The 19,677-nt window shown below is 58.6% G+C and overlaps 4 protein-coding genes across 6 annotated transcripts in view; 3 read left to right on the plus strand and 1 right to left on the minus strand.

Annotated features, from left to right (window-relative positions):
- The first annotated feature begins 3,098 nt into the window (after positions 1-3,098).
- Positions 3,099-7,074, plus strand: SLC25A44 (solute carrier family 25 member 44). 2 transcript variants are annotated; one of them, XM_027907055.1, is made up of 4 exons: positions 3,099-3,246; positions 3,542-4,269; positions 6,207-6,284; positions 6,590-6,779. In XM_027907055.1, exons 2-4 carry the CDS (start codon positions 3,648-3,650, stop codon positions 6,661-6,663), a joined length of 774 nt encoding a protein of 257 aa, XP_027762856.1. In that variant the 5' UTR covers positions 3,099-3,246; positions 3,542-3,647; the 3' UTR covers positions 6,664-6,779. The 2 variants fall into 2 exon arrangements, with proteins under 2 accessions (XP_027762856.1, XP_027762855.1); XM_027907054.1 differs by having other exon boundaries at positions 3,102-3,246; positions 6,157-6,284; positions 6,590-7,074.
- The window catches only part of SMG5 (SMG5, nonsense mediated mRNA decay factor), a 38,049-nt gene continuing 23,720 nt past the window's right edge, over positions 5,349-19,677 (minus strand). Inside the window, exon 22 of the mRNA XM_027907053.1 lies at positions 5,349-5,360. The gene's annotated coding sequence lies outside the window, so the exon portion shown is untranslated. The remainder of the gene's footprint in view (positions 5,361-19,677) is intronic.
- On the plus strand, positions 9,523-12,036 carry PMF1 (polyamine modulated factor 1). The gene is made up of 5 exons (XM_027907065.1): positions 9,523-9,743; positions 9,852-9,957; positions 10,644-10,744; positions 11,313-11,508; positions 11,825-12,036. Exons 1-5 carry the CDS (start codon positions 9,523-9,525, stop codon positions 11,876-11,878), a joined length of 678 nt encoding a protein of 225 aa, XP_027762866.1. The 3' UTR covers positions 11,879-12,036.
- On the plus strand, positions 12,482-14,789 carry BGLAP (bone gamma-carboxyglutamate protein). 2 transcript variants are annotated; one of them, XM_027907057.1, is made up of 4 exons: positions 12,482-13,979; positions 14,253-14,297; positions 14,384-14,450; positions 14,588-14,789. In XM_027907057.1, exons 1-4 carry the CDS (start codon positions 13,649-13,651, stop codon positions 14,718-14,720), a joined length of 576 nt encoding a protein of 191 aa, XP_027762858.1. In that variant the 5' UTR covers positions 12,482-13,648; the 3' UTR covers positions 14,721-14,789. The 2 variants fall into 2 exon arrangements, with proteins under 2 accessions (XP_027762858.1, XP_027762859.1); XM_027907058.1 differs by having other exon boundaries at positions 14,591-14,789.

A 19,677-nucleotide genomic window follows, 5' to 3' on the forward strand; every position in this document is an offset into this window, starting at 1 on the left:
GGTAGTGTAGGATCCCCTCGGCTTTAGAGGAGCCCCGGGGCAGGGGCTGGAACCCCCCGGGGCAGGGGCTTGACCCCCCCCCGGGGCTGCGGGAGCGGAGCCGCCCCAGGAGCAGGCGGGGACACCCCCGGGACACGGGGCTGGGGACGCGTGTGGCCCGCGCAGTGACCTTGAGCGGGTCCCTGGGCCCAGCTCTGCCCCTGTAGACCGGGGACCGGCGCTGGGGACTCCGCCCGGGGGGTGGGAGGGTTGGGGGGGGCTCCTGAGCGCGGGGCTGGGGGTGCTGGGGGGGGTGAAGTGTCTGTGCCCCAGCGGTCACTGAGCGACAGCTGCTCCGGGGGGCCGCGGGTCCTCGGCGAGGCTGGATCCTTTCTTCCCCCCGGGTTTGTATCCAGAATAACACCCCCCTCCCCCCCCGGGGGTTATATCCAAAATTCCCCCCCGGGTTTACATCCACAGTTCCCCCACACACACACACCTCCCCGGGGTTATATTCGCAGTTTCCCCTCAGGTTTGTATCCACAGTTTCCCCTCCCCCCAGCTTTATATCCAGTTTTCCCCACGGGTTTGTATCCAGAACGCCGCCCCCTCCTCGCCTTTGTCTCCGCTCCCACCCTGGGGTGAATTTAAGGAGTGAACACTCCGGGCCTTTGCCAGGGGAGCTGCCAGCCGAGGCTGCTTTGGTGGCACAGGGAAAGGGCTCCGGGCTGGAGCCTCGCAGCGGGATTGTGGATCTCGTGCTTTCCCGCTCGGGAGCATCTCCACAGGCAACCCCGGTGAGCAGCCGGGGCTCGCTCCCGGTGGTTCCCAGGGGGTGCTGAGGCATTAACATGCTGGGCAGGACGCAGCCCTGGCCGGGGGACACAAAGGCCCTGTCTGTGTTTGCCAGGGAATCATCTTTAGCTCCAGCTGCAGCCAGGGCGGTTCTGGGGACTGGACTGACAGGGAGACATTAAAAAGGACCTAAACTGGAGCTAAATTGAGTTCTGTGGTCAGGAGGCTGAGGCTGTGCCCAGACTGGCCAGAGGGCAGGGACAGGCTGCTGGGTTTCCCCTGCTGGGATTTCCAGGCAGACGCTCAAGAATTGGTGTTCTGTGCAGGGTGGGAAGGGAAGGCACCAGTGAGGGGTAGTCTGGGCTGTTGCAGACGTGAAGTGCAGAACTGGCTATGGGAGCTGGGAGGGAACCTGGTGCACCCGTGCTTTGGTTTGGAGAGCATTCTCTTGGGAGAATTTACTTGAAATATCATCTAAGAGTTGCTGAATGGATGTGACGGGATCCCTGGATCCCTGCCCTGAGCAAGGCCCTGGTCTGAATTTCTGCAAGGATTAAACGCTCTGGGACAAACTCTTGTGTTGGCAGAACAAGAATTGTGGCTGTGCTGGTCATCCCTGGGCATGCCAGGATGCCTTCCCTCTTCCACACAGGAGGGGCCTTTAGTGCCCCTGGGCCCTGGGACTTGATCTTTCTGATTCAGATCCCCAGTGAGAGGAGTTATTTGTAATGAGTCCAGAGAAAGTGCAGCTATTTCCTCAAGGGGTTATGGCTGAAATTCCAAACCCAAAGCACCAGAGCACATGAAACAACATAAAAATCAACAATACTTCGTTATTATTATTATTATTATTATTATTTTGTTTTCCTTATTGCAGCAATGAGGATGTTTTTTGCAGGCACTTTCCCATGGGGAGCTCGTTTCTGTCCTTGGGTGGCAGAGGAATTTATGAGTATGGACTAAACCCTCAGGCTTCACCAGGAAATTGCACTGACCAGACTTTATTTTATTTTTTTTTCTTTTTAATAAAATATTAAGTTAGTGAGACTCCTAACAAGAACCAAGTCATGTTTTCATAGGTTCTGTTTGCAGATAATTCCTGGGCAGGAAGCTCCGTGAATTAACCACGGCACTCTTAGCAAACACAGTAATTGTAATTAAAGCAATCCTGGCTTTGTTTAGCCAGGCCATGGTGTTTGTTGTGCCTTATCTGCCAAGGCAGTTGCTTGTAAGGATGAAGGGTAGGTTCTCTTTGCTCTGGTAAAAGCATTGGACCCGGTGCCCTTAGGTATTTTTAACTGCCCTGTCCGTGGCAGCCTGTAATGCTGTTTGCTGCTGTTCAGCAAATATTTTCTTGGCAGACAGGCAATGAAATGGTCAGTTAATGGCACCTCCACCCCTGCCCTCCCGTAATTTCATAACTGTAGTTTGTTCTCCGTGCCAGAGGTAAATCACTTCCAGTTGTTTTGTTGCTGCCTTTCTAACCGAGTGGCTCTGGACCCTGTGAGCTCTCCATGGAGGCTGCAGTGGGGAGACATTTATCCCAGAATCACAGGCTGGTTTGAGTCCAAAGGGAGCTCATCTCATCCCATGGGACACCTTTCACCAGCCCAGGTTGCTCCAAGCCCCGTCCAGCCTGGCCTTGGACACTCCCAGGGCTGGGGCAGCCACAGCTTCTCTGGGCAACCTGGGCCAGGGCCTCCCCACCCTCACAGGGAAGAATTTCTCTCCCATATCCCATCCAACCCTGCCCTCTGGCAGTGGGGAGCTGTTCCTCTTGGTCCTGTCGCCCAAGAGCTTGTCCAAAGTCCCTTTCCACCTCTCTTGGAGCCCTTGTAGGCAGTGAAATCATCAGTGTTGTGTTGTGTGACTCACTGAGCTGCCCTTCTCTTGCTGCCCAGCCCTGTGTGGAGGTTCCTTGAGAATTAGGGGCTTCCTGAGGGGAAGGGGTCGCTGGAGGAGGCTGAGCCAGCATCTCCCTCCCCCTGCCCCTGGTGCTCCCAGCATGGCCAGTGGTGGAAGGGGAGCAGCCTGGGGGGGTTATCAGACAGGGAGCCGTGTTGGAAGGGAGGATGAACTTTGCTCTGTAGCTGACAAGCAGCTCAACAGAGAGATCCTGGGCTGTAATTTAACCCTTTCTTTCCAGGGTATTGGTCATCAACATGGAGACTCTACGTGGCTCTTGGCATTGGCCTTGTTTTCCTGTTGTTCATCTTTTCACGACTTTCTCATCCCCCTTCCCTGGCTTGCGTCGTCCTCCAGCTTTAGGAAGATCAGAATGGAAATGCCCAAAGAAAGGTGTCTAATTTGTGCAGGGAATCTGGGAACACAAACAGAAACTTGTCACTTCCTTCTTTGTACAGAGCCTGGAACTGAAGTGACGTCCTGGCACCTGGGAACATCACAGACCCGGAATGACTGGGGAGAAGCTGCTTTGGTTGGCAATCCGTGATCCTGTGTGTGCACTGAGAGGTGGGTGTGCTGCTCGTGGAGTGGTGCTCATCCTCTGGCTCTCAACCTGCTTCCCAAAGCCTGGGGAGCTTTGCTTTGCCACGGAGCGGTGTGGTGGGAGCTGCTGGAGCCACATCAGAAGGTGCCAGCACCAGCCATGTGGGAGGGTCCTGCCTCCTGGGGTTACAGTCCCTCTGCTCTGCCAGCACAGTGCTGTGTGAGGGCTCATTGTGTGCTTGAGGACAGCCAGCATAGTCTGAGGGGAGCTATGGCAAATGGGGGCTTCGTCCTCTACCCAAGGTGTCTCTCATTTCAGGTGCCGGCACTTCCCGTCTGGTCAGTCAAGGCTGGAGGGCTGGGCCTGGATCTGCTCTGTACCTTTGAGGGCGGTCTGGGCCTCTCCTCCCGCACCCCGAGGAGCCATGGAGGACAAACGCAACATCCCCATCATCGAGTGGGAGCACCTGGACAAGAGGAAGTTCTACGTGTTCGGGATCTGCATGACCATGATGATCCGGGTGAGCGTCTACCCCTTCACGCTCATCCGGACGCGGCTGCAGGTCCAGAAGGGCAAGAGCCTCTACAACGGGACTTTCGACGCCTTCGTGAAAATCCTGCGGACAGAAGGGACGGCCGGGCTGTACCGGGGCTTCCTGGTGAACACCTTCACGCTGATCTCGGGGCAGTGCTACGTCACGACCTACGAGCTCACCCGCAAGTACGTGTCGCGCTACAACAACAACAACGCCGTCAAGTCGCTGGTGGCCGGCGGCTCGGCCTCCCTGGTGGCCCAGAGCATTACGGTGCCCATCGACGTCGTCTCCCAGCACCTCATGATGCAGAGGAAAGGGGAAAGCATGGGCAGGTTCAAGGTGCAGAACCACGACGGCAAGCGGCTCCTGGTCTTTGGTCAAACCAAGGACATCATTGTACAGATTTTCAAGGCCGATGGTTTTAGAGGATTCTACAGAGGCTACGTGGCCTCGCTGCTCACTTATATTCCCAACAGTGCGGTCTGGTGGCCCTTCTACCACTTCTATGCTGGTAAGTGAAAGGAGGCTTGTGATGGATGTTATCCCAGGAGACCCCTAAAGCCCCTCAGATCAACTCTAACGCTCTGGACTCAGCATAATTTGCTTTCTGTCTCTTGGGGTGGGAGCAGAACCTGTCATGAAACATGTATCTGGTGTGTAGAAATTCTCCAGGTGTTGGGTGGAAGTGTAAGAGAGCAGCAGCGTTTCAATGCAGAGATAAAAGATGAGGGGGGTGAATGCCAGACAACTTGAAACTTGATAGCTCTAGGCAAGAGGGGCTTGATGTGTCTGCTTTAACTTTCTCTGCCCCCCAATCCCAAATAATGCTCTCTGCAAAGGAGGAAGGCCCTCGTTTGTTGTTGGGCAGAGTTTTGGAGCAACTGTGTAAGGATAATCCATCTTTCAGTTCACGTGGAATCAAGGATCCCAAATGGCAAAAGGCCTTTCAGAGCCCCAAATCTCATGGCAAAGGCAAACAAAGGGCAGAGACAACGGATAAGTCTTCTCTGGGTTTGCGTCTGTCAGGTCTTGCTTCAGTTTTTGTAGCTTTAAAACCAGCACCAAGTCTTGTGATGAAAAGCTGCACTTAGTGGAATGTTCTCTTCCTGTGGCTCAGCAATGGTACTCCTTAGGGTGTTCCCAAAGACTAAAGGTATTGCCAGCTAAGGCCACTGATGATCCTTTAAATTTCTGCAGTGCAGCTTTGCTGCTGTGGTTTTTAGGCTTGTGTTTACCTAATTTCTGCCCAAAAGTGCAGGTAATGAGTAGGTTAGGTTCTGCTGTACTGGGCCTAAAGTTTATCTTGGAGATCACCTGTTCTTCAAAATCCAGGTGTCTGAAACATCCCGTTTGCTTTCCAGAGTTCTGGTGGCTCCAGGGAGCATTGGTTCCTCATCCCTGCTGCATTTAAAAGGCAGTGGCAGCTTGGGATGTTGGTCCCGTCTGAACTTTGTGGGGAGCACTCCCTTCACTCTCCACATCAACTGTTTATAAGACCAAAATCCACTGTATTCATTGTAAGATCATTGTGCCAAAAGAGCTCGAAGGAGGGCAGTTGATACGGAGAGACTGGAGCTTCTGCTGGCAGGTGTTTGCTCTTCCCTGGTCTTCTCAGTGGACATCAGGGTGTTGGGAAATGAAAGTCCCAGCTGTCAGTGAGCCTCTGCTTTGGCTACATTTCCCAATCCTGTGTCCCTTGATGGAGCAGCACCGAGGGTCACTGAACCCTCCTGGGCTCAAAGTGCACTGCTGGTCCCCATTGCAGTCGTCGTTCCAGGTCAAAGAGCCACTTCCTTCCCTCCTTCCACATCATCCAAAAACAATGGGGCTTTTGAACTGTCTTCTCTACAACTTCAGGCTGGGAGATTCAAATCCCATTGGCCCAGCAGCAGGAGCAGGGTGAGGATGTCTGGAATGAGCACTACATGGCGCTTTTCTCCTTCGGGTTTCACAGTGGAACACTGGGATATCTCCTGGACAGCGTGCCTGGTGGTGATAGCTTCCTGTGTCAGTCTTTGCAGACACCTTCCAATAGAACCTTGTCTAAAGGCTTCCCCCACCTTCTAAAGGGGATGGGTTGTTTCCATACCCTGCTTTGGGAACATGGAAGTTCATGCTGTCTGGTTTGCCCCATGGGCCTGGGAGCCGGTGTGGGAGCTGATGGGATGGAGCACTGGGAGTGTCCCATGGCTACCCAGGTGATGAGTCCTGCTCCCTGCACTGTGCTGGCTTTCTGATTGCTGCAGGAAGCACCACTTGGAGATTCTGTGGGAGGAGGTGTCAGGCTGTAAATCAGGGATTCTGCCCACTGCAAACCAGTTGGAATTAAGGGGTGGAGTTAAGGAACTGATAAGCAGCCACTGAAAGTCTGAAACTTTCCTCTCTCTCCTGTTCCCAGAGCAGCTTTCGAGCTTGACTCCTAAAGACTGTCCCCACCTCCTCCTGCAGGCGATATCGGGGCCACTTGCAGCCGCAACAGCTTCCACACTCACCAACCCCATGGACGTGGTCAGGGCTCGGGTCCAGGTGAGAGCTCAGCCTGCCTGGCGTGTCTGTGGGGTGGGGCTCAGCCTCGGCTCTCTGATCCCTGTGGTTTCAGGTGAGCTGCTCCCCTGCTCTCCCTGGGCCTTTCATCCTGGGTATCACCCACTTAATTAGCTCTCGGTGGTAGCAGGAGATCCCAGGGAGTGGGGCTGGCGGGGCCGGCCTGGCCTGCTCCCATGGGCTTTCCCTGTGGATTTGGCACCTCTGTAGCCTCCAGAGTCTTCAGCTGCAGCAGAGCCCCAGCGTGGGGTCTGGCAGCTCTGTGAATGTCTGTTCTGGCATTGCAGGTGGAAGGCAAGAGCTCCATCATCCTCACCTTCAAGCAGCTGATTGCAGAGGAGGGTCCCTGGGGGCTGACTAAAGGCCTCTCCGCCCGCATCATCTCGGCCACTCCTTCCACCATCGTCATCGTGGTGGGGTACGAGACGCTGAAGAAGCTGAGCCTCCGCCCGGAGCTGGTGGACTCGAGGCACTGGTAGAGGCAGCTGGTGGGAGAGAACCTTCCTGTGAACCCCCTGAGCTCGGACTGTCACGGGGGAGAGCCCAGGAGGAGACGCAGCTGCTGTGCCTTTGTCTCTGGCTGGTGTCGCAGCACAAGGCAGACGCAGGAGCAACTGCGCTTCACCTCTTTAGGTTTGAGCGTCACACAAGTCTCTGCTGCTGGTTTTGATTAAAACCATCAAACTGTGACCTTTGGCAGCGCTGTTTGCCTGGGACGGTCCATTCCAGGTGTGTGTGAACACATCCTGGCAGGTTATTAATTCCTTTTTTTTTTTTTTTTTTTTTTTTTTTTTTTTTTTTTTTTTTTTTTTTTTTAAATTAAAGACTTACTGGCTGAGCAAAAAGCCAGTTTATTCTCTTTAAATTATTTTAATCTTTGCCAAACTTCTGAGGAGGGGAATCTGACAGCTTGCAGCAGGGTCCTCCGGTGGGATTGCTCTGGTGGCAGTTGTGCTGTGGAAAGGTGGAAGCAGAGAACAGACAAATGAATTTCTCCAATTCCCCACATTTATTTCTAGAAGATGTGAGACGAGAGTAACCCGGAACCGCTTCAGACCTGATTTCCTGCGTTTTGAATAGATCTGTACATACTTGTTTTGTATGTTCTTGGAAAATGTTCCCTGTCTCTCATCCTCCAAACAGCGGGCTGGCCGAAGGCAAGTCAGGAGCTGAGCTGGCTGTTTGGAATTAGCTGATGGCGGTTTTGACACCTAACCCGTGTTTTTAATCTGTTGATATTTAATTTTATTTTTTTTTTAATTTTATTTTAGGGAAGTTTATTCTGATTTCTGGGGAACTGAGTGGTTGTCCTGTGGCCTTGTTCGATGTGTCAATCCTGCATGTTCAGGGTGGCTGTGGCCACTTCCCACCTTTAGTTAGTTTAAGCACAAAGAGATGCAGTTTGGAAGTGTCCGATTGTGGTGCTACCAGCAGCTGGATGAGAACTGAATGTGGTTTGAGCTACAACTGGATGCAAGGTGGGGAAGGAAAAACCTTGTGCTGGCTTTTGATCCAGTTCAAACCTGACTGGTATGTTCATATTGAATAAGAAGTGATGGTTCGCTAATACTTTGAGAGTTTAAATCCTGCTCATCCTGTTTGGGAAGGGCAAGGACAATGCTTTGCACACTTGCTGGATCAGAATCCTGAGCTATGGTCTGTGTATTTTACCAGGTGAAAGCTTCTGGGGGGTAAAACCAGAGGCTGCTCTTCGGGGAGGGGGAGGGAAGGGGTTGTTTGGCTGCACTGTGCTGCTCTGGGTGGTTGGGATTTGCCTCTCGCGCTGCCAGCCCACGCGTGGTGCTTGTCCCGAGTGTGAGGGATGCGCCTCTGGGTCACAGACACGCACCACCTCCATTCCTCTGGCTGCCCTGACCAGGAATTCTGGTCGAGGTGTCGATCCTGCTGACCTGTGGCTGCTGCTGGGCTCCTCTGGGCTGCCTCTTCCCCTGGGAACTCGCTGGGTGTGGCTCTGCCCTTGCTCCGACATCGCAGTTCTGCCCGGCAGGGACTGCACTTGCCACCGTGTCTGCTGGAGGTGGAACGAGTGCTGAGGTTGGGAGAGGCTTCTCTGCTGAAGGACAGAACTCATTTCTAACTGTGATGGGCCTTGGGGTGAGTCATCAAGGGCCTCTTCATCCCACCTCTGTGTCCTGCAGTGCTCACAGCGCAGCGGGGCTAACGGCGATGTCAACAGGAGCAATGACAGCCCCTGCCGAGGGCAGCGGGGCCAGGCCTGGGCTGTGGTGTGGAGGGGCAGCAGCACCAGCGTGGGGAGACACTCGTGAGCTTAATGTTTCTCTCGTAACCAGCAAAGATCTTGACAACTAATAAACTTCTGAGACCCGAGTCTGAGTTGGAAAGCGTGTGGGTGCTTGTGCCACGGGAGGCTCTGCCGCTGTATGTTGGGTCACAGCTGTGCTTGCTCGGGTTTCGCCCTCTGCCTTTGGAGTGGGACTAGAAGGAACCTGACCTGCCTGAGAAAGCAGTGACAGCAGCTGCACAGAGGAAAAAGAGGCCAGAGCCTTTTTCAGTGTCTGAAACATCGGTTTACACACTCCCCCTGATGACACAGGGTTGGTTCTGGTTGGCTCTTGCGAAGGGAAATGTCACTTTTCCTCCCCTCTCTCTCTCTCCAGGCTGAACTTGGCTGCTTCTCCTGCTGAGTTCTTCAGGCTTGATCGTTTTAAATTAACAGATCGAGTACCCGGGGCAGGGAAAGGGGGTGTTTCCAGGGGTGTTGGGAGAGAGAGGAGGAGTTTGCTGCTTCGGTTCAGGGCCCGACGCTGGAAGGAGGTTGTAGCCGAGTGGGGATCGGTCTCTTCTCCCAGGCAAGCAGCAGCAGGACGAGAGGGCACAGTGCCAGACATTGGCATGGGCTGCCCGGGGAGGTGGCGGAGTCCCTGTCCCTGGAGGTGTTTAGGAACAGACTGGATGTCGGTGCCACGGTCTCGTTGACAAGGTGGTGTTAGGTCAGAGACTGGACTCGATGATCTCAGAGGCCGTTTCCAGCCTCAGTGATTCTATGATTTTGTGATTTTTATGAGGGGGGGTTTTGACACGTTTTGTATTTGAGCCGCTCGGGCCGGGCATGGGGAGGCCCCGCCCACAGGCCAGAAACCCCCGCCCACAGGCCAGAAGCCCCGCCCACTACCTCTCCCGGGCGCGCGCCCCTTCCCGCGCTGGTAGCCGGAGGGGGCGGGGCCTCGCGCCCCGACCAATGGGAGCGGCGGGCGCGGCGGCGGCAGCCAATGGGCGGTGGCGGCGCGAGAGCGCGGCCATGGCGGCGGCGGGCGGCGATGGCGGCGGGGCAGCGGCTGAGGCGGCTGAGGGAGAGAGCGGTGGCGGCGCCGGCCCCGCCGTGCCCGCGGCCCCGGGCCGCGCAGAGGTTTTCTCCACCGTGGTGGACACGTTCCTGGAGAAGCTGGTGGCCGCCGGGAGGTGAGGCGGGAGCGGCGGAGGGCCGGGAGGCGCCTGCCGGGACTCCGGCCCCGACACTGCCTCTGACGCTCGGCCCCACCCTGACCCCCCTCCCCCCCGTTCTTGCAGCTACCAGAGGTTCGCCAGCTGCTACCGCTGCTTCTACAAGCTGCAGCCCCAGCTGACCAGGAGCATCTACGATCAGTTCATCTCCCAGCTGCAGTCGTCCATCAAGGTGAAGGGGGGAGCGGGCCCGGGGGGGCTTCAGACTGCCCGTGAAGGAAGCGCTGAACGCTCTGGTTTTAAAGGGAGCAAATGCGTTTCTTGAATGGCAAAAGCAGAAAGCTGAGGCAGCTCCCTAAACTTCTCTGTCTTCCCCGGAAAGATCTGGGGAATCGTTCAGGTTGGAAAAGAGCCTGAAGACCATTAGGTTCAACTGCCAGGGCCATCATCCATGTCCCCAAGTGCCACATCCACATGTCTGTTAAACGCCTCCAGGGATGGAGACTCAATCCCTGGTGGTTCCCAGGATAGAGCCTTCATCCAGGGCAAAGCTGGAGAGACTTTGGACAAGGGCTGGGACTGCCAGGACAAGGGGGAATGGTTCCCACTGCCAGAGGGCAGGGTTAGATGGGATATTGGAAAGAAATCCTCCCCTGTGAGGGTGGGCAGGCCCTGGCACAGGCTGCCCAGAGAAGCTGTGGCTGCCCCATCCCTGGAAGTGTGCAAGGCCAGTTGGACAGGGATTGGAGCAACCTGGGCTAGTGGAAGGTGTCCCTGCCCATGGCAGGGGGTGGAACTGGGTGGGCTTTCAGGTTCCTTCCAACCCAGACCATTCCCTGGTTCCATGCCCAGCGAGGGCTCACAAGTGGTGCCTGTGTTTGGGTCCTGCTGAATGTCCCTCGTGTCCTTCCTTGGCAGGAGGAGATCCAGGAGGTAAAAAACGAAGGGAATCTGGAGGGGCTCTTTAACTCACTGGACAAGATCGTGGAGGAGGCGAAGGACCGGGAGGAGCCGGCGTGGTACGGGCGGGGAGCAGAGGGATCTGTTCCTACAGGGGCTCCTGGGTGACATTTGGGTGCTGCAGGGAGTGCCTGAAACCTGCTGTGTCTCTGCAGCAACACCACTGTGCCTAAAACACCCAAAAATCAGTTAAATCTGTGCCTCTCTGGGTCAGAGATCCACCTCTGTGCCCTTCCTCAGCACAGGGAGGTCAGTGCCTCTGGGGAAAACCCAGTTCTGGCTGATGGGATGTTTTGGGCTCAGCTCCTGCCCAACAGCAGAGCTGCTCTGGGCCTTGGTGGGTGCTGCAGATGCCACCCTGGCAACGGGCTGGGGCTGTGAACCAGCACCATCAGGGGTTTGTGTTTCTGCTGGGCAGGTGAATCCCATCCTGCCTGCTCCAGGCCTCTGCTCCTGGCTGGGCTTGGGTTCCCTCCCAGGGGGTTCCCACTCGGGCTGTCCTTGGCTCCCGGTGCTGGAGGGGCTGAGGAGCTGCTCTGGTCTGGCAGTGGGTCAGATCAGGGTGGGGGACGCTCTGCTGGGTGGGATCGCTGCTTGCAGCTGCTCCAGGGGCCGGTGTGTCCCCAGGCGCCCCAGCGGGATCCCGGAGGAGGATGTCCGCAGTGCCCTGCTGCCCTACCTGCTGAAGCACCGCTCCTACCTGCGCAAGGTGCTCAGGGAGAAGGAGGAGGAGAACAGGAAGGTGGCCAAGTCCGTGCTGGCGGGGAGGGACAGGATTGCAGAGCTGCAGCAGCTCATCCAGGCTCGCAAACAAGCCTGGCAGGTAAAAACACATAAGACCCTTCTCCTCATGGCACCAGCCCGGAGGAGGCTCGATGGTGCCCGGGTGGTGAACGACATTTAAACCCTCCAGGGCCTTCCCAGCAGCCAAGTCCTGCTGAAACTGGAGGCCTGGGCCTTTTCTTTGAACATCTTGGGGGCTTTTCCCTTTGTGCTGGGTGGGATGTGGGCTGTTCCCACCGGAGAGGGGAGGGCTTGTGTTCTGTGTGTGCAGGGGACAGCAGTGTGTGTGACACACTCAGCCCTGGGCATGGCATCCTCAGCATCCTGCTGAGCTCTGTGTGTTGTTTCCCTTCCAGGCAATTGGTAAAGAGCAGCGAGAGCTCCTCATGACATTCCAGGAGCCCCAGTGAGGCCGTGGGGAGTCCCCCAGGTGGGGTGTGCTCAGCACCCCCAGCTCAGAACTGCCCCGTCAGGCCACCACCCTGGGACTGGAAGAGCTGCCAGACTGGCACAGTCTGATCAGATTTGGTAAAGAAACAAAAAACGAATACATTGGGATCTTTGGAAACAGATGGCAATTCCCAATTCCCCACTCTGCTCAACAAGGAGGAGAGTCCCAGAGTGTGGCTGTGCACTCACCTGGTCCCTCCCTGCCGTGACAGCCCTGATGCCAGCTACTAAAGCCACATTTCAGGCCCTGGAGGTATTTTAGGTGCACGTTAGACAAAAATCAGTGCCTTGTGGCCCAGGCTGGGCTATGGCCAGGCCTGAGGAGCCCAGGAGCATGAGCAGCCCAGGGCAGGTTCCAGCCGCCACAGCCCATGAGGCAGCCGATGCTCTTGCCCCTGTTTGCGGGTTCATTCGGTCTCCGTGTGCTCAAACCACCCCTGGATGTGGCAGCAGCTGCTCCTCCAAGCTCCTCCTCGCCGTTTGTTTTGTTTTCCTGAGTTATTCTCCAGCCCTGCTCCCCTCCCAGCAGCACGAGGGATCTGGAGATGGTTGGAGCAGCCCTGCCTCAGCTCCGTGGGCTGGTGGCACAGGGGATTTAATGTTTCCCTGTGGAACCTCCTGCCACCAGAGTGATTTTCCCCAGCCGGAGCTGTCTGCTACGGCCTCGTTGGAAGTTTGCCTGGCTGGGAAAGCGAGGGCTCCCTGGAGGGATCTGCCTGGTGGAGCCCCACGAGGAACAAAGTGTCTTCAGCAAAGATCATCCCCTGAGGCTGGGCAGGGAATGAGGAGAGTCCCCCGAGGACAGAGGGGGCAGCAGGTTCCAGGTCACCTGTCTGGGACAGCCCCAGGGAGAGGCCGTGCCCTGGGACAAACCGCTCGCACCACGCCCTGGCCTCTGCAATTAGAGCCCGGAGGGAGCGGCTGCTGCAGCTCCCCCTCGGCCTCCCCTTCCTGCAATCCGAATAAATTGGGGCTGTTGTTCGTGGCTTGGCTCACTTGGCCCACTTACTCTGTACTTTATGGGTTTGCCTGACGAAGGCTCTGGGGTCAGCATTTCTCTCCTCCTCCTCCTCCACCCCAAAGCCTCCGGTTCCGCTTTTCAAGACCGGGTTGGGATTTATAGGATCTGGAAGCGGTCAGGATCCCAAAGAGGGATCTCACCCAGCGGCCCCAGGGGCTCCCACGGCCCAGAGCCCTCCTGGAGTTAAACAGGAGCAAACTGGGGGTGGGTGAGCACCCAGAGCTGGAGTCTGGGGGAGAGGAACACGTGAAAGGATGGATAGATGCAAGAAGTTCTGCTGGTCCAGCTGTCCCTCTCCCCTGCACAGGGACAGAGTCACTAATTTTGTTCTGGAAAAGCCCTGTTTGGGGGTTTTTAGAGATGCTGGACCTCTCTCAGGTCCTGCTTTTGGGACCAGCTACTGCTCTGGCCGTGCAGCCTGTAGGATGTGGCACTGGGGAGCTATTTGAGGTTGAGGGCACAGGCACCTGCCTGCTCACCCTCCTGGGACACAGCACAACACTGCCAGAAGAGGAGCACATGCTAGTCCCCAAAAAATGGGCCAGCATGACCCCACTGGCCCTGCACAGGGAGGAAAACCCCACAGGTTTTGTCAGGGAAGCGTACTGGTGCTGATCCCAACAGCCTGCTGGGATCCAGCAGTGGGAAGTGGGACAGGGGAGTGGGAGACTGGGAGCCTCCCAGTGCCCCATGGCCTGTCCCAGGGGGGATGGTGCTGCCAGGCCAGCAGGGCTGGGCCCACCAGCAAATCCCCCTTGGCCTGGGGCCGCGTTTCCCTCCCTTTGTGGGCTCTGGCCAGGCACGGGGGGACCAAGTTCATCCCAAACCACAATTGCCGTCTGTTCCGGCAGCTCCGGCCGCGGCGGATGTGCTGGAAATAACCCTGGTGGGGCCGTGGCCTCCCCCGGCCGGGGCTGCAGCGCCCTATAAATCCACCCGGGGAGCGGGGGCTGCACCGAGCCCGGCACAGGGAGCCACCATGAAGCCCCTCGTGCTGCTGACCCTGCTGGCCCTGCTCGCCCTCGGCCTCTGCCGCAGAGGTACCCCCGTGTCCGGGATGATGGGGCTGGGGGTGGCCGTGCCCCGGGGAAGGGCTCTGGAGGGAGAGCAAAGGGACCGGGAGAGATTTGCTGAGCCCCGGGGCACTGGGGGAAGTGGGGCTGGAGAGGGGAGATGGGGAGCAGGATGCCCTTTGACAGGTCGGGAGGGGGGGTCTCAGTGAGGGGTCTGAGCCTCCAAAGGAGGAGCGAGGTAAAGGCCAGAGCCCGCACGGGACCTTCCCGAGCCCACCCACTGCTCCTTGTCACCCCCAGCTGCCGATCGCTCCACCAGCGCCGACGACTCTCCCAGCTCTGAAGGTGAGTGACCACGACCATGCCCGCCCCCGCTGTCCCGGGGACGGGGGGGGGCACAACCCCCCTGACCCACCGCGCTGTCCCCTCAGCTTTCATCTCCAGACGCGCCAGTGCCCAGGTGGTGCAGAGGCAGAAGCGGAATTACGGCTATGGCAGGTAGTGCTCGGTCCTGGGCCGGGGCTCACAGCCCCGGGTGACACCCAGGGGGTCCCCGCTGGCTCGGCCCCTCTCTGGGAGCCTCCAGCCCCCACGGGACCCCCCAACAGTCCCCAGAGTCCCCCGTCTGTCCCCAGCAGTGTCTATGCGGCCCCGCCGGACCCGCTGGAGGCGAAGCGCGAGGTGTGCGAGCTCAACCCCGACTGTGACGAGTTGGCCGACCAGGTGGGCTTGCAGGAGGCGTATCGGCGCTACTACGGCTTCGTGTAACCCCCGCCACCCCTCGGCAGCGCTGCGGGGCAGGGGCTGAGCTCTGAGCACCCCTTACACCCCGCTTTACACCCTTTCTGTTAGCACCGGAAAGAAATAAATGCATATCGTGGAGCCGGTTCCTTCCCGGGTTGGGGGGTGGGTGGGAGGCTGCAGCGGACGTGCCCCATGTCCCCCCACCTCACACGGCTGAGGACCTCTGGCCTCCCTCCCTGTCCCCTCCCAGGCTCCGGGGTGGAGCGATGCCACCACCCCTGGATCGTGTCCCTGGCCATGAGGAGCCCAGTGCTGCACCACCATTATTCTGGTTTATTTTAAAGCTGCTTCTCCCAAGAGTGAGGTTATGGGGGGCAGCAGGGCTTCTCTGTGCACCCTGCACCCTGCCCAGCTACGGGGCTTCTGTCACAAACCACCCTAATTCCTCATTAACCCTGGCACCCTCAGCTCTGCCTCCAGCCCCGTGCCCCTGAGGCTGACACCGAGCAGTGGCCGTGCTGCAGCAGGACATGGACACACAGACACACAGACACACAGACGGACACAGACACGTTCCCGGGGTATGGCACCTTGGCTTTGGGCCTAAGCAAAGGGCAATCGCCAAGAGGACCCCACAGCTGAGGAGGAGGAAACCTCCAGCCCCAGTTTCCTTACCCCGAACATACCGGGAGCAGCAGAAGAGGCCGGTGCAGACAAAGGAGTTCAAAGCGGCCGTGGGGACAAAGTATCGTTGGCAGACGCTGCTGACTCAGTGGTTCATCATCGTGGGAGGCTCTGTAGGCAAACACGAGGGGCCTGCAGCGCCCTGCCCCATCCACACCCCTGTGCCACCCCTCTCCACGGAGCTCCCCCAGGCTGGAGGGGCTGAGGGCTCTACAGCTGCAGAAGCAGCAGATGTGGCGGGTGCTGCCGTGGAGCTGAAGGTGTGGGTGCAGCTGGAGGGGAAGGGGTAGAGGCAGAGCAGCAGGTAGATGAGCAGGGCCCAGGGGTGGGGCTCCTGGCACAGCTCCAGCAAGGGTGAGAGCACCAGGAAGTGCCACACGAAATACCTGGGAGGGCAGAACAGGTTTTGGGGCTAAGCTCTGTCACAGTTCCCTCTCCTGATCCCTGTTCCCGTCTCCATCCCCATTCTTGTCTCCGTCCCCACCTACAGGTGGGGTAACCCAAGATCTGCTGTGGGGTTATGGTGGGTGGGGAAACCGAGGCAAGGGGGGGCTGGGAGCATCTCCCAGCTGCAGCAAGGCTGGGTGGGGAGTCCAGCTGATTCCCCACCTCGAATGAGGGAACTGGGGAAAGAACCTCGGCTGCAGAGCCCCCCCTTCCCCCAGCCACACCTTGTGGACCCCGAAGATCTGAGGCAGCTTTATCGGCATCTCCCCGGGGCAGCGGCGCTTGGGGTGGGAGGGGCTGCAGGGACAGGACGGACACGCCCTGGAAGGCTCCCGGTTTTCTGCGGGGGTTGTGCCCAGCAGGGTCCACTCTCTGACTCTTTCAGAGAACCGCAGGCTGGGCAGGATCAAGACCCCAATGCCCAGGACAGGGGGAGCATGGTGGGGCCCTGGGGAGGGGGGTGCTGGCGGCTGTAGGGTGGGCGGCAGGGAAGAGCCAGATCCTGCCTCGTCCCCGAGGAGCCCCCCCAGCCCTGGGGATGTCCCGGGCAGACGCAGCATTAGGGCCAGGCCAGCACGGCAGGGACGAGCCCGCTCAGATACCCTGGAGACAGGACCCCTCCGCGGGCAGGGTGGGGGTTACCCCTGGGTGCTGCGGGGCTTGGGTGGGGCGCGGGAGCCTCCACCGCTGGAGGGGCCTTTGCAAGGCGGCTCCGGGCAGCGGATCCTAAATTGCCACCGAACTGGGAGGGCCGGGGCAGGAGACAGAGCCTGCAGGGACCCTCATAAACACCCAGCAGCTCACACCGCTGGGTCCCACCAGAGGAGATCTGGGAGGGGAGAGGTGGAAAAATCAAAAGTCTGGGGAAACAAAGCCGGCCTGGCAGCAGCAGGAGGGCTGGCGGCGGCTCTGGCTCAGCCCATGGGGGCGATGCCAGCAGAGGCTCCGCTCCGCAGCTGGACGGAGCCGCTCGGGGGGCGGAGGGCCGAGCTGAGCGGGATCAGTGCTTTCCAAGTCCCCTTCCTTGGGGATTTATTGACCCCCGGAGGGCTTGTGTTGGGTGCTGGGCACAGCACGAGCAGCTCGAATCCACCCCTGTGCCTGGCCGGACTCCACAGCCAGTCACACCAGGTCTCTGCTGCTCCAGCAGCCCCGGCCAAGGGGAAGCTGCGGGTCCCCAGTGGTGTTGGCAGGAGCCCTGTGAGAGGGTTTGGGGTCTCCACACCAGGATGCAGAGCCTGGTGCTGAACAGCCCCTCCAAAATAACCTGCATAAGCACAGCAAACCCAGGCGGGGTTCAGGGCGGGGGAACGACACGTCTTGTCAGAGGAAGGGGGAAGAAGGGGCACAGAGAGGGAGGGGAATGGGCTGTGAATGGGGCTGGAGAGATGGCAGCTCCTGGGGGTCCCTGAGCACTCAGCTTGAGCAGGACCAGGAGTCCCAGCCCCGGTGTTGTGGCCTTCTCCTGTTTCAATTTCAGTCCATTCCCACGCAAAGGGCATGGGACAAACTCCCGTCCATGGTACCCCCGCCGCCCGCAGGGACCGATGATGGAGGCTCAGGGTTTGTTATGGGGTCGGCAGCCCATCCACAGCCTATGCAGGGCCAGGAACGTCGGTGGCCTCTTGGCACGGCCCTCCCGAGCCTGAAGGGGTGTTCCCAGCCCCGCTGGAGGGGTCGGAGCCGGCAGTGACAGTCCCTTTGTGCCAGGGCGGTGTTGGGACACAGGGCACGTCTCACCCACAGCCCCTTCCCCCCCCGGGGACTGAAGCCGGATTTGCCTTTTCACAACCCCCCTCTCTGAGCTTCCCGCCGCTGGCAGCCTCCAAAGAACCGGAGAGGGAGAGGGAATTCCTCCAAAGAACCGGAGAGGGAGAGGGAATTATGCTGGTGCCTGGCTCGGTGCTTCCCCCCAGCAGAGCAAATCAGGGAGCTCTGCTGGTGAGTCACAATGAATGCAGGGAAGGGAACACCGATTCATTTCCCCCCTTCAAAACATCTTCCAGCTTCCCCTGTCACCTGTGTGCGGTGGGACACAGCCCACCCTGTGCCCGGTGCCTGGAATGGACACCAAAAAGTTACATATTTTAAAAAAATTTACACTTCCCCCCTCCCCTGTTAAAACCGAGCTGCGAAGGCGCCCGGTGAGCCACAGAGGGTTCTTCTGCTGGGGCTGGAGGTGCTCCTGTGGCAGCTCCTGGGGCAGTGCAGGAAAGGCAGGAGGGTGTGGGAAGGAGCACAGGACACGAGGTACAAACATCTGGTACTTTATTAAGCCAGTCAATGTGTTCCGACCACCGTCACATGCCAAGAGCCCCAGCTGGGCCCTGTGCCCCCTCATCCCTCAGCGAGAGCAAAATCCCCTGGCCCCGCAGGTCCCTGTGCCCCAGGAGGGCTGAGGAGAGATGATTGTCCCTTGCCTCGAACCAACAGTCCCCTCGCTGCCGGCGACAAGGCCCCTGTGCCGGCCCGCCCTGTCCCCGCCCCCGCTGGGAAAACACCCACAAGAACCCCAAACTGAAGATGCAAAAGAAAACCCGAGGCACTGCAGGGGCCTCGAGCCCAGCAAGGATGGGAGCAGAGGGATGGGCTGCTCTGAACAGCCCATGAAACCACGGAGCAGAAGCCCAACAAGCACCAAGTGGCCACGTCCACCCTGGTGTGGGGACAGCCCAGCCAGCCTCAGCCACCACAGACCTCCATCCTCCCAGCACGGGGTCACCCCAAAAAACCCCCAACAGCTCAACTGGGTGGTAACGACGAGAAAACCAAACCCAAGAAACACACAAAAACACATGAAAACCCTTGGTTTTGGCCCAGGAGATGGTTTTTCCCTCCTTCCCAGCACAGCGGGCGCTACGGAATTGGTTTGGATCTGGTCTGGGCAAGCCCGGAGTGGGTGCAGGAGCAGCACTGCAGGGATGAGCTGTGGCAGGGCCTGCACAGCCCCCGTCCTGCCCGATGCTCTCGTGGTGAGGCAGCTCACAGCTCTGGCTCAGGCTGGGGGGGTTTGAAGGAGACCCCTCCACAGTGCCCAGGAGCCACAGGACAGGTGGAGCCTCCCACAGACCGTCCCGTTTGCTTTGCATCAGTGGCCATCACCCCAGGGCAGGGACCCCACTGCCAGCTCGGGGCCCTGCTGGGGTGTGGATGATGCACCCAAGCCCAGGAGGAGCAAACAGGCACAGGCCCTCGGACAGAGCAGATCTGTTCGATTTATCCCCAGGGAGGAAACTCCGGCTCTTCCCAAGCACTGGGACAGGGACTAAGAAGTGCCTTCCTTTACCCCAACCCTAAAGATGACACACTGAGCCCCCCCAGAAGACCAGGTGTGCCAGAGGACCCCACACTGCTCCAGAGCTTTGGAGTCTCCAGCTTTTTCAGCTCCATGTATCTGCGTGGGAACACTTATCCCAAAACCATTCCCCGGGTGCTCAACCACAGCCACGCCCTCTGGAGAGGAGGAGGGTGGCACAGGGACCCTTCAGCTGTCCTTTTAAAAGGTCACGATCCCTCCCCACGCAGCCCCGGGTGGAAGGTGCCACAGGGCAGTCAGGATTCCCCACTGCAGGGCAGAGGCCTCTTCCTCCCCTCCAAGCGTACAAAAGCTCAGGAAACATTAAACCAACCCCTCAGGAACAAGGGCAGTTACTAAGGGCAGCCTCTGCCCTCACGGTACCTCCACCAACTCTGCTTACAGAAACTGAGTTTATTTGCTTTTGTTCTTTAACTGTGCCCTGTGCCCAAACGAGGCCTTGGTGACCCAGGACACTGTGCCAGCCCCAGCCCCAGCCCCTGACCCCACAGCACTTGGCTCCCAGTTCCCACCCTGCTCAGCTCTGGGAGCTGC

Source organism: Empidonax traillii, unplaced genomic scaffold, assembly GCF_003031625.1.
Source record: "Empidonax traillii isolate 1590-97213 ecotype Southwest subspecies unplaced genomic scaffold, ASM303162v1 scaffold1397:size233085, whole genome shotgun sequence".
Taxonomy (NCBI): Eukaryota; Metazoa; Chordata; class Aves; order Passeriformes; family Tyrannidae; genus Empidonax; species Empidonax traillii.